Source organism: Falco punctatus, assembly GCF_963210335.1.
Source record: "Falco punctatus genome assembly, chromosome: 4".
NCBI lineage: Eukaryota > Metazoa > Chordata > Aves > Falconiformes > Falconidae > Falco > Falco punctatus.
Window position 1 is genome coordinate 92467062 of NC_137583.1, and position 18221 is coordinate 92485282.

The 18221-nt window shown below is 41.6% G+C and overlaps 1 protein-coding gene across 1 annotated transcript in view; it reads left to right on the forward strand.

The window, feature by feature from the left end:
- Nucleotides 1-18221, forward strand: part of ITGA9 (integrin subunit alpha 9) — a 231036-nt gene that overhangs the window by 144373 nt on the left and 68442 nt on the right. Inside the window, exon 18 of the mRNA XM_080383261.1 lies at nt 2281-2431. Within this exon, the coding sequence (XP_080239387.1) occupies nt 2281-2431 (151 nt within the window). The remainder of the gene's footprint in view (nt 1-2280; nt 2432-18221) is intronic.

Below are 18221 nucleotides of genomic sequence, written 5' to 3' on the forward strand. Positions count from 1 at the left end.
ACAGTAATAAATGGTTGTTTTATTTCTTTGTTTCCAAATATGCACTTCTGATTATTAGAAAATCCCAGCAGATTGTTTAGCATCTTCATAATTTTCCTGCTTTTTAACAGTTAATGTTGAAGTTTAATGTTGAAGTTTAACAGTTTAATGTTGAAGTTGAGGCCAAAAGGTGAAATGCTTTCGAGTACTCTCATATAGTTGTGCCATTAATTTGGTATATGAGGAGCAACAACTCAAATTATTTGGACCTCTCAAACTAGTTTTGCAGTCGATCATGCACTGTATATGCTTTTGCAAATGTTTATTTGCACTGATAGTTGCCTATGAGAATAAACTCTAATGTTTAAAAAGCAAAGTGTCCAATTATTGGTAGAATTGCTTGGTGTCTGCAGTTGATTGTAAGCGTGAGAAAGCAGGGACGTTTCCTGGAGACTTACATCTGTCTCATAGGAAGCTGTCATTGAAATGTAAGCCATAATTTTGGGCTTAATAAATGAAGATAATCATAAATGAAGTACAGGAAACAAATATGCTATAAATACTGTCTGCATTACATGGAAAAGTTACACTCACAATCCACAGGCAACAGCTCTAAAGCCTGAATCTAGACCATCTTTCTCCAGGCTTCTCACTCACCAGAGCCCCTGGCTGCTTTGGTATGTACCTCCAGGAACCCACGCCTAGAAACTTCTTGGCAAACACAGGGAGCCAGAGCCCAGCAAGCTCTGCCTTTGGAGGTCTCTTATGGCTGTGCTTGGCAGAAGATGCTGAAGGGTTTATAAGCACCACATTCTCAGAAACACCAATTTTATGCAGATGCTCTGGCTGCAGTACCATGAACAAGGCTGGCAGCAATGGAGGGACAGGCTGCTTTTAAACACAGCTCACATCCTACACCCCAGCCGTTTTCAGAGAGCTGCTGATATGCAGAGTAGCAGCATGTGCCAATGTGTATCCCCAGCACAGCCGTTCCTTCATAGAAACTGAGTGAACGAAAGGTGGTTTGGTCAGCTACTGATTTCTCCGTGCCGTTGCATGCTCCTACATGCACATGTGTTGTGCAGCAGCGTCTGGCAGGGTGGGTGGTGTTGAGGGTATGTTTCCTCAGAGGTGGTTCCTCCTTACTTTCAGGCTGGCTGTCCCCTAGAGGAAATAATTGAGAGCCTCTCCCTGCTGTGTGGCTGGAAGTCTCTGCTCTTTTCTAACCATCTACTCAGTGTTTTCTCTGTGACATTCTCTGTTTTTCTGGCATGTATGAATGGTCTTGGATTCCAGTTATGATAACTATAGCCAATTTGATATTTGGGCTATTTTTGCATATTTTTATACTTAGACCTGGTGTATTTCATATTATCTTTTACTTTAGTTTTAGTTCCTAGACCTGCAGATATGTGCACTGGTATTGTATTTTCTTGTGATTTATCTTTAGCCTTGATTCCTAATTGTTAGCTTATCTTCTGGACAGCCCAGTGTGATTAAATATCAAATAATAAATGTGTGTGTATGAATGTATATTTATATTTGCCTCTGTGTGTGCAAGTCTGTTTACTTATAATCTGTTAAATAAACAGACAAAAATTCTGTGTATTTATTATCTGTGATGCCATATTACAGTAGTGTATTGATACATGATATATGGCTGTTACTGTAATTCAGCCATTCTCTTAGTATTCCACTTGTAGAAGATGACTCCGTCGTGTTAGGACCAGCATAAACACCTGAAGAAAGATTAGTCACATTCGGTGGACATTTGTTGTAATTTCCATACATTTTTCCTCTTATACCAGTTTCTGTATTTTATTTGACCCTCTTTTCAGTTTTTTCTATCCATAGCATAACTCTCAGAAGATTATTTTTTTTAAGTTACTAGAATGTTCAAAATAAGTTTAAATTATTGAGAGACAAACTGAAATGCCTCGTGTATTTGAATGTGGGCATAATATCTTGCACTTGCTGCATTTCCCCAGTCCAATTACTTTGCAGACTTCTACAGTTTTATTCTCACGAGAACTGCAGTAACAATAAGTCACGTGAAGTTTTTCCACATGAGGATCATAGGGTTTCCTTACAGTCACAAAAGGCAGTGTCAGAACCAGGACTCAGGAGCAGCTCGTTCCCCGTATGGCCCACCCACACCATGCATTGGCCATATAACACATTCCTGAATTACCAATTGCCAAGCTCTTGAGCAGTTAGTTCTAACACTTCCATAGGAGGAAAGGAGGCCTAGAGTGTAAAAGTTGCCCAGAGTTAAACCAGTGTAATTGTTTCTGCTTACAGTGTTGATGACAAAACTGCCTACCTGGCCCTGGGAGCAGTGAGGAACATCTCACTCAACATTTCCATCTCGAATGTTGGGGATGATGCCTATGACACCAATGTTTTCTTCAATTTTTCTGGGGAGCTCTTCTTCATCAAAATGTGGCAAAAGGTAAGAAAGACCAATCTTGCTGTGAGCAAGTCTCTTAACTTTCAGCCAATTTAATGGCAAGATTTAGGGACAGAGGGTGGCCTGATCCACACTATGGAGACATTTGGAAGTTATTTCTGCTTCTGCTGGGCTTGAATTTCTTCCAGGCTCTTTACTGAGTTTTTTTCTTTTGTGGGTTTGATCTGTGTTAATTACAGTCTTTGTGTTTCTGTAGAAGACACAACACTGTTATTTGGGGTACAGTAATGAAAAAGAAAGACTGTTTGGTTGAGGTGTTAAGAGGTAGAGGGAGACTGATTTGGAAATCGGTAGGGTCCCAAATGGCAGTGAAATACAAAAGATGCCTCTAGTTTGAGTGGTGCCACACTGTACGCAGCAGTCCTGGTCACCTTCTGGCCCGGGCTCCTAGGGTTTCTCCTTGTTGAAACCAAGATACAAGGATGTTCTTTGCTCAGCTCCTGGTGCAAGTTTGGGTTGTGGCCACGGCACACCGTTAAATCCAAGAGCCTGGAAGTGCTTTTAATTTCACTCACGTGGAGTCAGCTGAATATTTTGAATTTTAGTCTCTTTACATTTAGATTGAATACTCTGATGTTTTCATTAGTATGAGTTAATTCAGAGATAAAGTTGTTGAAATACAAACACTGAATTGAGCTTTTTGCAAACTGATGGCTGCAAAAGCTGTTTGAGTGTGAATAATATGAAAATAATTGTGCAAAATGGGAGCTGTGCAATTATAACAACATTTGGTCTGTCTGTTCCTGCTCTTCACAGTCGGTTGTCTCTCTGCTGGAGCTTTGGAAGCCATAAGAGTGATATTAAAAACAGTAGTACAAGTGTTGTGAAGTATGGGATTAACTCGGTCCATTGAACCAGTGACATTTGGCCGTTATTTGTTATGGTTTATGACAGATTTCAGTTATTATAAACCTCTTAAATTAAGTCATTACATAATAAACCAAAATACGGTAATTTCTTATACATGTTAATTCTTTTAGTGTTCAGTTTTGGCTATTATGTTTAATACGGTTGCAAGCCTCAGAAAGTTGACTGTATTATAAGCTTCATTTTCAGACGTTATGTGCTGCAAGTGTGCAGTTTATCAAGAGGAAAAAAGCAGGGGATAAAAGAGACATGCCTTATGCCAATGTGCAACTTCTTCATGGAAGTTTTATGTGAAGACTTTCAGGGTCTGGCCCAGCTCCCATTGAAGTCAGTGGGAGGGTTTCCATTCCTTTGCACTGGAAAAGAAACAAAGCTTGATGCATGTTCTTCTAAAAGGTTGTAGTGGGTTTTACACATATGGATTAACTGGATCACCAGTTGCCTTTATTGTTGTTGTTGGCCAACACTGTGAGGGAACAAGCTGAAGGTGATGTGCTGTGATTCTGTTTCCCTTGGTATTTTACCTTGAGTCTGGGTCTACAGCAGACTTGAAACATCTGTGCTGAATGCCGCCTAGAAGGAGCAGTTTCTGGAAGCAGATGACATTGTTGTAAGGTTATCTCACTACTGAAGGTGTCTTCTGCTAATAGAAGTTAGCATTTCTTTTTTTAAAAAGTACAGCACACAGCAAGGAAGCATGTAGGCTTCCTTCTTCCTCACGTCTTGCAAACAGGACCAGGGTGTAGTCTGCTATTATTCTGGCTGTTCCACTCTTCTTGTGATTAACTCGATAGGATTTGGGTTTTTTCTGATAATTATTTTATTAACTTTTGAAAACCAAGTCACAGGGTTGTGCTGGGCTATTTTACTTCCTTTTAGTTAGCTTTTGCTTTAGGACAAACCAATATATTGTTGGCTACACCATTTGTCCGGTTGGGAAACTGGATTGTGACCTTATAGCCTCAATTAGTGTTACCCTAAGCTCTTTGAACAATTTCTTTTTTTTTTTTTTTGTAAAGTCTCACAGCCTCCATGTTTCATAACCTACTCCCATCCCTTGACATCCATGCATAATATGTACTGTGCACGTACTTTTAAATAGATTTTGTTCCTGGTTGAACATTGCCCAGGCAAAAATCCAGAATGTAAAGCCAGAATTGAAAATGACGACTCCTAAGATTTCCCTTCGTGGAGCAATTTTGGAATCAGAAGAGCTTCTTGTTGTGGGAAGCTTTCAGCAACTGCCTTTTAATGAATAATGCTAACATGGAAGAGAACAGTCTCTTCCATGTGGTTGCTTGATCCTTTTCCTGCAAGGTGACTCTGAGAACAATGATCATGTGTTGAGCTTTTGTAACCTGTCTCTGGAGTCCTTTCAAGACGCTGTGAGTCCCCTCTGTGTTTTTCCTGTGTCCCCACTGGGGACATTTCTAGCAGATTCAGTGTGGTTTTGTTTCTTTCTACAGAGTGGTTACAATGCGACCTGACAGTGCGAAAGTTTACTGCTGGGGTTTTTTTCAATAGCTAGTGAGACAAAATGCCACATCTTGTGTTCGAAAAGAAAGGGGTGGCCTAGCTCAGGAATGAAGATGATGGTAGCATTCCCTGAAGGGCCTGAGTGGAGCTAGCCCCTCTTTCTGCAGACTTGAAATTTCATGAGGTGTGGCGGATAGAGACATTACTAAGAAAACAATCAGCCATTGGGATAATGCCACCAGGGAAGTGGTGGATTCTCGAACACTGGACACTTTCAAGATTCAGCTGGAGAGAGTGCTGTGGGCCATCTTGTATAGACTGTGCTTTTGCCAAGAAAGGTTGGACCAGATGATCCTTGAGGTCCCTTCCAGCCTGGTATTCTGTGATTCTGTGATATCTGGCAAGGCTTTGCTGCATCTCTGCGAGGTGAAAAAGCATTTGCCAACTGATGTTTAGGAGACTCCACCTATTCCACTGTCTGATTTTCCTGTTGTGCTGCAGCCAGTCCTCCCTGTCTCCATGGACAAAGCCAACATTTTCTTTCCATAGCTTCTGACAGACAGTCCCTCTCTCAAGAGGCACAGTATGAGACACAGGCTGACTTCTCATTCCTGCCTGCACTCCCTCTACTGCTTTTAACTCTTTCACCACTGCTGCCCCTTGAAGGGGCTGTCTTTACCAAGGTGGTGCTGTCCTGCACTCAAAGCATCCCTCCACCCCTTTTAAATACAGGGGGACTTCTATGGGAAAATGGGTGTAAAATACCAAATCTGTTAACTGAGGAAATTCCTGAAGACGTAGGATACAGCTATAGGTTTTGTCCCCATTAGCTTAGTGTGCACATTCTTTTCCTTTGTGTTTACATTTACTGCCTTACAGGTAGGCCAGTTATTGTACCTCTTACTGGGCATGGCAACGCTTTTGTTGTGAACCCTATTTTTCAACTCCTAAATCTGGTGGGGTTAAACTCTTTGAGATGAGATTTTAGAAGGCAGTTACAACTTCCATTGCTTATTTTAGAAGAACATTCAGCTGAAATGACAAACCCCTTTCAGGGCTGGGCTGAGCCTGGGGTGTGGTTTTGAGAGCTAGGTGAAGATCAGACATTGATGTAACTCCTGTGCTAAGTTTCAAACCCACTCTGTGAAAGCCGGTTGTTTTATGGGTGTATGGAAGTACTGCACTGAAGTGAATTTCAAAATGTATCCACTAAGAAGAATGCTTTCTATACTTTTGAAGTATAGAAAGATTTAATTATGTTCTCTTTAAAAAAGAAAAATGAGAGAGGGAGAAAAACACTTCACCTGTCCACTTAGATTTTTTTTTTTTCTTTATCATGTTGACAAAGAAATCTTAGTCCCCTCTTCTGTGTACAGTAGATTTTTAAAAAATTATTATTTTTTTTAATCCTAAAGTTTATTGTCTTGTAATTTTGCAGCTTTGGGAAAGCATCCTATTTCAGAGTCTGAAAAATCCACTTAACAGAGGTGATACCACTTTAGTATAGAGGAATGCAGAGCTATGTGCTGAGTCTGGAAAAAGAATAAGAAGCTATTGCTACTAATTTCTACACCATTTCACATCTATTGGAATTGCCTCCTGGATTTTTTGCTGAAAATGCATGTCAGCAATAGGCACTTTGCTAAACGTTCGTTAGCTGCTGCTCAGCGCAGAGGGGTACTTGCAGTGCAATTGCAGAAAAAGCACTGTAAGCTCGCTGGTAGTGTCAGTTAATGTGGTGTAGGGCAAAGCCATATCTTTTTTTAAATCAGCTTAGCTATGGCATGAGATTTTTTTGGCAATAGTATAAAAATAGCATATATGATAAAATAATAGTAAACCCAACAGCAATAACCCAATATGTATAGCATTAACCTCTCGCTGCTCTGCGAGGGCTGGCAGGAATGTTATCAGCTATAACCCCATTTCAGAGCTGGGTACGGAAAGAGTAGGTCAGGAAATCCCATTGCTGACCGTCATTTCCAGCCATGGATTGCTCCTAAATTTCAGACAAGCTCCCAGCATCCAAAGCCAGCTGTGTGTAACATTCCTACTGCTTCTCACAGCAGCTTTTGCAAGCAACAGCTAAGTGAAGTTAGTGGGGCCGGGCCAGGGCAGGGTGAACAGTGAGGTAATGCTTTCCTCAGGCGCACTAATTTCCCATGATTTCTTCATAAGGATGTACCTGAAACTCTGGTGTTGAGTATGAATATTGCTGATAACCAGAGTCACACTGCTTACAGGCTCTGGGGTTTTTCTGCTGACAAGTAATGCGGTACCATCTCTTTCTGGCTTAGCAGGCAGGTCATGCAATTTGGATATCAACTCTTTCTTCTTTGCTCCCAGAGTGCTGGCTGGTGTCTCTTGACTAGGATTGCCCAGAAGAGCCGCAGACGCAGGCAGAGATTAATTTTTTCCAAGCTGGAAATTCTCTTACACCAGTTTCCCATACTGCTCATACTTTCTAAGAGTGTTAAGGCTGGCAGAGGCAAGATTCTGACAGGGCACAAAAGCCAAAGACACATGCCCTCTTTTGGATCCAGCTGTACCACTGGAATAAAATCTAGGTCCTGTGAATTCATTATGCCTCTTTTTTCCAGCAGTTACTGCCCCTTCGGATCCCCTGGCAGACAAGCTAATGTGATCAGTCTCAATTCACATCCAGCTGGTTAGCAGAAACCTTTTAAATTAGTGGTTTCATTTAATCCAGCTGATTTTGTGTGGAGTGACTTGGACTGATGCCTGTAAACCATTCTGCCAGAGGGTCAGAGGGAAGCAATGCCAAGTAGCATGGAAGCTGTGACCCCTTGCACTGATACAAGTGCATCTGGGAGATTGCCCAAGCCATACATCACTTATGTGAGGGGATCTGAACCCTTTTGCCAGGAGATTTTTTATAGCTAGGTCTGGGGAATAGGAGTAGCATGGCAGTAACCATGCCACGTGCTGTCTCTCTGTTTTTGCAAATCTAATGCTAAACTTTTGCTCCAGAGTGCACCAAAATGTTTTGCGTCCCTGGAGGAATATAGTCCAGTTTCTTATTTGGGAAGAAACCATACCTGCAGTTCAAGCTATCTGAATTAGTCATTTAATTTTTTACTTTCTGTGAATTCTCAACGCAAGCTTCAACTTTTATGCTTCCCCTAGGGATAAGTAAGGAGCAGCACCTTTTTCAGGCCAGGGGCTGTTAGAGCCATCTAATATCCTTCTGCTCATAGCAGGTAGTTTTGATGCAGACTTTCCACTTGGGATTCATGTATCACACCCACATTCAGGGAATGGGCATTGGAGACTGGGTTTAGTTGTGTAATTAGTACTGATTGGAGTGTTGTAAATTTTTGTCCTGTACTGTGATTTATCACGTACATCTGAAAGAAGTCTTTGTTGTTTTTCCCAACAAATTAACTTGATGAATAGAATGAAAAATCCCTAAAGTCTTTTGGCAAAATCCCAATTAGAATAAATTATTCAGAAGCTGTGATTTTGCAGGACTTTAGATCTTGTTCTGCTCAGTGTTGGAAGAGCCTACGTGAGTTTGATTGTTAGATCCCATTTTCAGGAGCAGCTTAACACTTTGAAATCTCACTGAAGGTGGATAGTGGCTAAGGCTGCAAAAGCTCAAATGACTCCAGCTTTGCAGAACCGAACGCAACTAACTCCAACTACCTTTAAAAATCCAAGTCTTTGGAATTTTAAGCTACTTTCAGGGCAACAACGAGTTGCAGTAGGGATTCTTCCCCCCAAGCATTTCCATAGAAAGCAGTGAAACCTCAGATTCAAGAAGACAGGACTTTCGTTGATATGTCTGTTTCGTTGGGGTGAGGTTAGTTAAAATGTATTTTGCAGTACAAAAATGTGCTATAACCTTTTGTGAGGGTTTGGGAAGGGGGAAGTTGGTTGGTTGTTTTTAAACAGTTTGTGATCAGTGAGCTATTATCCAACATCCCTGTTTTTAAGGACTTGATGGTCCTGGGATAACATATGTGACCAGATATATTGGGAAGTTTTATGCTAATCAGCTGGGGCTGTACTCTTGAGTTGCGTGATGTGGAAAGTGTTTGTCCTGGAAACAGCTTGCCATGACTCTTAATTTGACTGTTTGCATGTTATCTGCATAACGGTTTTGAGGAATAGCCTGGGATGCTTTGTGTGGCTCAGATGATTGAGGGAGGTTTTGTTTGACTGCCTAGCCCACCTCTTCCCTTGGGGCTGTAGGGGAATGGTTTTCTAAAGAACAGCTGTGTGGATGAATACAGTAATGCAAGGTGTACTTTTTGTAGAGGCTATAAGGCAGCCTGTGCTATAGCAAAGCCTGTGTACCGTGAATCCTGACCTTCTGGCTGGTGTACCACCCAAGGTGAGGTTTCACCAGCGTTGGCCACCAGCAGAAGTCCTGGTTTCCATCCTGGTGAGGGTGGGCAAAAGAGGGCTGAAGCACTGAAATTACAAAACTTCCTCGAGGGGGTGGGGAAGGGCTCCCTGGGTTGCAGGCGGTAGCTGCCTGCCCCTTTTTAGTCCCTGTATCCCATAGCTCACTGGCCGAGTTGCTTCCCCCTGCATCCTCAGGAGGTGCACAGAGCCAGGAGCTACTGCCACAGGTGCATCAGCGCCGGCCATGGGAGAGGGCTTTGGAAAAGGGATTCAGCTGCCTCAGTTGCTGAGATCCAGCCACACCAATCTAAACTATTATCTTGATGAACTGCATTGCCAGGGCAAAGGGGAAAACCATTCGCAGAGGGTAAAGCCCAGTATACAGCAAGCTCAATACACTTGATCTGGAATGTGTTTTTTTAAAGGCTATGCGCTCCCTATGGAAAGATCACCAGTGACTTTCCTGTGTTCTAGTGTCTCTCTTTATTATATTTTGTTCTTAAACTCAGTGGAGGGAGACTTGCCAGTGTTTGAGGTAAGAAGTCTGTGGGGCAGGGTTTGTCTCTGAGTTCTTAGCATGAGGCTTGAAATTATCCAAACTTGGGCATCCTTTGAAAAAAGACAAGTAATAATTGATTTGTATGGCTTTCAATGGCTTTCCTTACAGCAAGAAATGAGGATTTGTTTTTGTTGTAGCTTGATTCTTAAAGTTTATCAAGTTTCTGGTATGAAAGGTCAGTTCTGTTCTTGCTGGAGTTTCTTTTGGTCATTTCTAAGACAGGTGGCTCGAGATGGTGCCAGAAGATAAATGATACCCTGAGTAGAAAATCCAATACAATTGTAAACGATTTTATATGTATGTTTACACTATATATAAACAAATAATGTATTTGTATGTATAACATACACGTATACATATATATATATATATATATATTTATGTTGCTTAGTCCTGTGGGATGTTGAAGCCACTATGCTGTGTGGCTGGACGTGGTAGCAAATACTCTCTCACCTAGTTCAGCTTTCTTCTGTGGTGCTGATAAGATTTAATAAAGAGGATTTTGGTTTTATGTATAGATCCTATCAAGCACAAGGCATGATCCTGCAGTCATACTTCAGGCGTAGCCTCTCTGAAGTCAAGAGCAGTTTTGTCTGTAGAAAGACTTAAAAAAACCCAGCTGCACAGTCAAAAAGATGAGTAAGGGTGTGAAGAGTTCTTGGCTGAAAATCCAAGGAGGGGCCAGCGCTGCTTAAGAAATCACAAGCTTTCCTTTCCTTGGTTTGACACAGGCCCTGGGATTTTCTGACTTTCTTGCAAACTCCCTGGGTTCTTACGGTGTGAAAGGAAAGTCCCAGCCTTATTTTTCCTTTCTGTCACCTCTCCCTGTTTCTTGCTCATTTTTGCTTTTTCCCTTCTTTCAAAAACATGGTGGAAAAGCTCTCAGGAGAGCCTTGATTTCTTCTAGGGATTTAGGTGAGGCAAGCTCCCTCTTCCCAGAGCAGCTGGCAGTCAGCCGTGTAACCATGGGTTCAGCTGGCATCAGCCTGTGTTCCTGTTAGCAGAAGCAGGCACGTTAACCTGTCCCTCCAAAGGAGGACTTTGAGCCCCAAATCTATGGGTTGTTTGTTTTTTTTTTTTTTATTAGGAGAGGGAGCTTCCTGTGGTGTTTCATCAAAACCAGAGGTGTTGAGCAAGACAGGGAGGAGAGGTGAGAAGCATTTCAGCTGGTTCTGTTGCAGGCTCCAGGAGCAAGCGGGGGACCCCACCTCCAGGCTGCTCAGCGGACCCCCCGCCCAGGCAGGCTGCAGGGGACCCGAGCCAGGCACGTTCCCAGCCGGCAGCTTTTGCAGCCTGCCTTTGGGAGGAGGCCAGAAAACCTGTGCTTGACTTTTGGCTGTAACCATCTGCAGAAGAGTAACGCAGTGATTTCCACTTAACAAGGGAAAAAGGAGGAGTGCACTAAAAAGTTGCTCTGTAAAGCAGAGTGGCACCTCTTAAAGTAAAGCCTCACAAGTGAACTGCTAAGCTTTTGTTTTACAAAAGGAAAATCTATACATTAAACCTCCCCTGTTTCAATATCCCGGTGCAGTCGGTGATGGATTATACCTTTGCATTTCGGCAATGTCCCTGGGTTATGTAGTTTTATTGTGTCATCGGGTTTTTCTTTACAAGTCCAGGTACGCCTTATATTTCAGTTTCTGACAGAGAAAGACCAAAACCCCCAAACCTGTATGTGTTTGCAAAAGGCATCTTCTGGGTTTCAGTTTTGGCTTTGGTTCTTGGGGATTGTAGGCTGAGCTAAGGCTTATTAATTCCAGGAAAACAGCCCATGCCAAACTAATTATTGTTATTACCTTAATATTATTCTTCACACTTGAAAATTACCACCCATGAAGAAGGAGGAGAGGAGGGTAAGGCTTGATTTCATTGATTGCTATTTCCTCATCCAGTTTGGTTTTAAATTTATATTTTTTTAATTTTTTGTGAGGTTTTCCATTTGATTTTTCATGGAACCGTGTAGTTGATGACATCTGAATTTATTTCCTGAACTTGTTATTAATTTAAACATTTCATTATAACACTAAGAGCGAATAGCTGTGGTAGTGAATATGTGTGTATTCATCTGTAATTGATGCCTTATGCACCAGTATATGTGGGCATATATTATCCATGCTTTCAGAAACAGCACTAGGAAAAGAATGTTGGTTCATTTCTTTGATTTCTGCTGCTTTTTTTCTCCTGCTTTTAATTTTAAAAGAAACATGTTTTGAAGATATGTTTTTATTATTACAGAATAATGACATATATAAACCATGGGTTATCTGTAATATTTTTTAAAAAAATTGTTAATGTTGCCACACAAACATGATTTAGCAGTGTGAGATGCGTGTGTGTGTGAGCACATATATACATACATCTACATGTGAAGTGAGATGAAGGAAAGCTTACCCCAGAGCCCTTTTTCCTCCCAGTGGCTTCCCTGGTTTTTCCTTCTCTGATTTTTTTCCTGGATTATTAGAGAGCATGGACTCATACAGACAAGAATGCACTGCTGTTATAAAGCTTATTGTAATATTCCTATGCACCGATCATGAGGGAATAATAAAGTTAAAATGGTATGCGTTCATCAACAATTTTTTTTAAATAAAGGTGTAATCAATGCAGTGCACTGCTGACAGATTACAACAGTGTATGTAATTTGGATACGCATGTAATGATATAAAGAATATAGGAGCATGCCAGTGTATAATTCTGGACATACTTATTTTGATTCTCAAGATTGAGTTTTCTTTTCTGGATAATTTCATTCTGTCTGGACAGGCATTAATCCAACAAAGTTTATGCAGTTTTATAGAGAAAAACTTTTATTTTAGGAATAGCACTGCTGAAATTAGCTGAACATGTGTCAGGGATATTTTGTGTAATTATATTTATGGTTCTTTTTAAATATATCACTGTGGAGTCAGAAACCTGATTTTCTCTTTGTCTTTATTCTCCTCAGGGGGTTACTATGGTTTTGTATGTGGAACTTGAAGGACGTGGCAAATACACAGAAGCTGCTTTAGGCTTTGTAGTATAAGGGTGTAGGTACTAGCCAGTGTAGTGTTTTCAAAAGGTGTGTTTTCACATTGATACAAGCAAAGGTTTTTTTTCTTGGTTGACAAACTGAGGGCATTACAAAGTAGGCACCACTTTGTAATGCTTTGGTACGTATGGATCGTGGATTTTTTCCACTTTACACCTAAGTCGCAATTTTTCATTAACTCTTTGGCCTAACTTGAAAAATATTGTGGCAATGCATGATTCATAAGACTGGCAGTTTTGCACCAGCTTGCCTTTTGCAGGTTTCTTTTTTAAGATGAGACTTGTAATCAGGGGATGCAGATGCAGCAAATCTACGTCATGTCCAACTGCTTTTAAGCATCCCTTTTGCAAGGGGTGGTCTGTGTTGAATTTCCTATCGCAGCTGGCTTGTAGTCCAGCAGTTATCTATGCATGGGCATCTGGCTGCTTGGCAGAATTGTTGGACCCATCCAGTAAAGGGGCCAATTCTGAAAGAAGGTGCAAGTACATGGGGAAGATGGAGTTCGGATTAAGTTTAGTCCAAGTTTCCAATTTTGTGTTTGGCTGCGTTATTATCTCAGGGACTGTTCCTGATGCTGTGGCACTTGCAGCCAGCACTGGGACCCCCCTGGAGAGAAGCATCCAGAGTAGCGCTCCAAACAGAGAGTAGGTTGCTGATTCCACTTCCATTTGCCTTGTGGGTGGTGGGAGTTCAGCTGGCCAGCTTGCTTCCTCGTTACTTTGTTCCTGTTTACTTGTCGTGTTGTTGGGTGCAAAAGGCTGTTGCTTGCATCATGCCAGGAAATGACCCTGTGTTAGAAGGGAGAGCTCTAAATCTCTTGCAATAAGTGAAAAACAGTATTTCAAGTGACGGTAACAAAAGATTTGTTTTCCAAGGTAGCTACCTAAGACAGTAGCTGGGGAAGGAATCTAAATCACCTGAGTGCACTTGGGAGGGGCAATGAATTTTTTCTGCTATCCTGTTGTCTACAGTAGGAAGCAAATGAAAGTGGTGTGAAGCACACCACTTCTGGTCTGTGCAGCCCATGGTACTGGTCCTGAAAAATAAGAATATGAAATGATTGGTGTGATTAAAATTCACATTAGAAGCAATGGTTGCCATCCTTTCCAATATTGAGCTGGAAAACTAATGCAAAGGTAAATGGCATGTATAAAACTACTGCAACCCCCCCCCCCCCCCAAATGTAAGCATAACCTGCACGTGCTTGGCTCCTCAACTGTGATATCTACGGATGGTAATAACCTCTGGAGTACAAAATACCTGCTGTAAAGTGGCTGTGTTTGGGTCATTTACCTTGTGTGTGCACGTTACTGATTTTGGCTCCAGGAAATAGTTTCTTTTGCTTGGCTGCGAGTACACAGTTACCTTTATATTTTGCTTTGTGTCTTGCTAATGAATAGGGCAATGTATGTGTGCGTGGATGTGTGAGTACGTGTATGGAAGAAAGCAGTGGAATTTGTTCAAAAAATGGTACAATATGCATAGACCAAAAATAGAACTACTTCTGATAACACTCAGTCAACTCAGGGATTCTTTATGTCCCTAATCCTTCTCCAGCTAAGGCAGAACAGTCTATTCTTTTTTTTCATCAAAAATAAACTTTTGGTAGAATTGATGGAATAGTCGGAACTTCTGAAAGTTGAATGATTGGTGTTTCCAATTCAGCTCTTTGATGCAAGAGCAAAAAAAAGTCTTAGATCTTTTTAATTTTTTTTTTTTTTTTATGCAGCAGCCATCAATCTATCCATGCTTATTTGTAGGACAAGGAGTATAGCAATAGCAACATTTATTTTGAAAATATTTTCAAGGTCAGGTGTCTGTGAAGGTACCTGACAGTGTGATATCTTACCAGCTCTGATACAGTTGTGATGTATCTGAACTGCCTGTGGAGGAGAAAATAAAAATAATTAGGTTATGGTCATGAGTGGAGCTAGTGGGTTAATCCTAGTTTGTAACCAGTATACTTTTGTCTGTCTGCCTCAGCTGGAAAATAATGTGAGCAGTAGACCTCAAATGAAGTTTGATGTTATCTTTTTTCCTTTCTTTCTTTCTTTCTTTCTTTCTCTTTTCCCCAGTGACTGTACATAGTTTTGAAATGCTGCATGCAAAGAAAAGCAAGAGCAAAGGGGCCTGTTTATTGTTTTAGCCAGAGAGTTCCAAGCAAGGAATTCTTTCTCTATTCCAAGCAATAATTACATTTTTCCACTATAGAAGTACTTATGTGAAAGGCACTTGTTTCTTAATAGAAGTTATGAGCCTGATTCTTTAGTGAGGATTACAAGAACAGGTGAAAACTGGATCACTGGAATGGCTTTTGTTTGGTTTTATTAGACATGATTTCATACAGGCTTAGAAAGGTAGTAATTTCTTGGTAATGATGGGCATGAATTATATTAAACTGTTCAGTAAGTAAGTCGAGCTTGCAAAACTGTTTTGTATTCCAAGCTGGATGCTTTGCTAGTTTGCATTTTTAATGTTTTTTTTTAATTGTGGAATGACAGTAACCACCCCATCCTACAAGCCGGCAGACCTTTTGCATTTCTTGGCCCTCTGAAGAGGGGAAATGACACTGTGAACAAGAAAGGCCACTTTCAAGAGACAGCTGATCATAATACAGGCTTAAATGAAGTTGTCATGTTAGAAGTAACTTGTCATTCCTTAGCATCCTTTAAAGGAATGAAGGACGAGAGAGAAGGTCCATTTGCAATAGAGAGAAACTAGAAAGGGATCCAAGTGCAAGCAGGGCTCCCTGCCACCACCTGCTGAAGATGGATTTTGCTTAAATACTGTGAGGGACAGAGGAATTAATCTTGAATCCTTCCCACAAAAATACCCGTCCTTTTTTGGTAGAAAATGAATGAACTGACTTTGGGAGCAGTACTGATGTTCCTCCATCTCCTAGATCATTCTTCCATGGAAGCAGGCAAATCCTACCCCAAAGCCACCCCCAGCCTGAGACAAGTGCTTAAAAGCAAGGAGGAGAGTTGGCAAAAAGTGGTTGGGGGAAGCTCTCAAGCCCTTGAGTGCTCCTCCAAAGCCTCAGATAGCAAAACATCCAGAAATTGGTTTGACAAGAAGCTTCCTTGGGAAGTTTCCAGTGCCTGCAGTCAAGGTAGCTGCTGGCCTCTTTTTTGCAGCCTTTCAGCTCAGGTGGTTCCTGCCCGATGGAATTTAGGAATCATTGGAGGCTCATGGGGATGGGAGGGAAAAGGTAGCTTGAGCTTTCTGGTCCGGGGAAAACATTTGGTTTGAGTTGTGTTTGGGAGTTAGGGAGGCCTTCAGGAGCCTGAGGTTATCCTGACAGGATCAGCAGCCCCCTGCCCTGAGAAAAGAGGCGCGAGTGCCAAGCCTGAGCTAACGTGTCTTCCCTGGAGCATGGAGGTAGCTGCAGGGGCCAGAGCCCCAGCGTGAGTTCCCAGACTGATGGTGTCAGCAATGATGTCACTTCTCAGATTCTAATTGCTGCTGAAGGGGGCGGGGTGGCCTCAGAAATGCAAATTTGTCACTAAGAGCTGGATTCCAAAAAATACATAGTTGATCTGCTGAGAACTCTTTTCCTTTGTGACTGCTTTTGAACCACTGTCTGTGGAAAGGATATAAAAGAAAGAATAAGGCTCTCATGTCTATTCCAAACTTTTGTGAGACATAGTAAAGACATCACAGTGAAAGTCTGGCTGGCTCCAGCTGGCTGTTACTTGTCTGGACAACTCCGCTGGAGCCAGTGGTCATCCACCACTGTAAAATAAGCTACCACCCTGTACCTGGGGGGGCACTCCATTAGTTTATCCTACATAACGAGCTCTATGCGACTTAGTCATGTTGGGCCACTGTGCCCAAATTTAAAGCAGAATCCTTATGTTATTAACAACACCCAGGTCACATCCAAGGTTGCTCCAGTGGATAAGTGTTGTTGTGTGGGCAGGTGGAAGTCTGATTTTTAAGCTGCTCCTGTTCTGGTGGCATAGTATGTGTAGCTGTGCATTAACACATATGGAAAAGGGTCGTACAGTCAGGCCTGACCAAACAGCGTAGCTGAAACATGGCCAGCCTTGCGATGAACAAGGGACAACTGACCTGACAGCTCTGTGGGGATGGTGGATCCTGGGGATGTTCCCTGGATTATTTCCTATATCTTGAAGAAATTAAATGCAGCGGTTCTCAGCAATCAGGGAAAAGAAAGATTTAACTTGTGTAGTACAGTGAAAGCTGATGTAAGTCTAATCAGTCTGTTAAAAACCAGAGTGTGACAGCAAAAGAGGTGAAACTTCTCAGAGTGGCACCAAATCCCCCTTTCTCCTTATAGCTTCACCACCTGCCTTGCAGGTCTCTTAAAAGATGGGAGAAGCAAAAACGTGGATCAGTTTTGTTGACTGGTTGTGAAACTTGGGGTTTAATCACTTATGTGAGCTGAGTGGACAATTTCTGCTGTTGCTTCAGCTTCTGAGACGGTGTGCTTTAAAAACCTGCTGCACTAGCTTTTCACCAGTTAAGATAAACGTTTTTGAGAGGGAGAGAGAAAATAAGCATGTTGGGAATATCCAGTAAATAGAAAAGTTTTTGTCTTTTTCTCTCTTTTTACTCAGAGATTTGCTGTTTCGGCTGGGATTGGTGAGCTCATGATCTATAAATAGGTTCCATCCAGGGAGGGGAGAGGGAAGAGGCGGGAGGCTCTAATTAATTATATAGAAGTAGGGTTTTTTTCACAAAATAAGCAGCAAATCCAAGATGTTTGAAGCCAGGCTTGCTGGGCTTGGGGGTGGGGTGTGCCTACAGCATTTACTAGTGAGATCATGGAATAGGACAGGAAATCTCTCCCTAATGCCAAAGAAAACTTTTTTTTTTTTTCCCCTAGTTCTTTTTATGAAACAACTGTTGAGGTTTCCCAACCCCTTTTCAAGCTTATTGTCTGATTATGAGTTAAAGGATCAATTCAGTATCAGAATACAGGTCCAGATGCTACGGTCCTCCAGATCTTTATATGCACATTTGGCTGTGTGCATGTCAGTGTGCTCGGGTCTGCGGTTTTGCTTGCTCATGTAAGTGCTGGGATGACAAGGGTCTTTGCTGGTGAAACAGCAATTTGTGGAGCTGCAGAATTTATGATGTGCAACATTCACATTTGCTGATTTGGTTTGTTAGGCAGTATCTGTGCATTGAAAAGTAAAGGAAAACTTTTCGTCCCTGTGACACCTTTAAAATTAGACCTTTGCAACACGCGTACAAAATCTTTTTATTCTATTGTATAATTTGATTAGGCATCCAATATTTTTCAATTATTGCATTCAAGGATAGATGCCAATTTAATTACAATGTCTAGCTAAGCAAGTCTGTATTGAATCTGTATCTCCCTCTTTGTAATGTTTCTCCTAGCAGGTTATGATTAACAGTAATTTTCACACTATAGTGGCTATTGCTGCTGTTTTATCATTGACTTGTCCTTCATCTTATTCACACTGTTGCATTCACCTGTG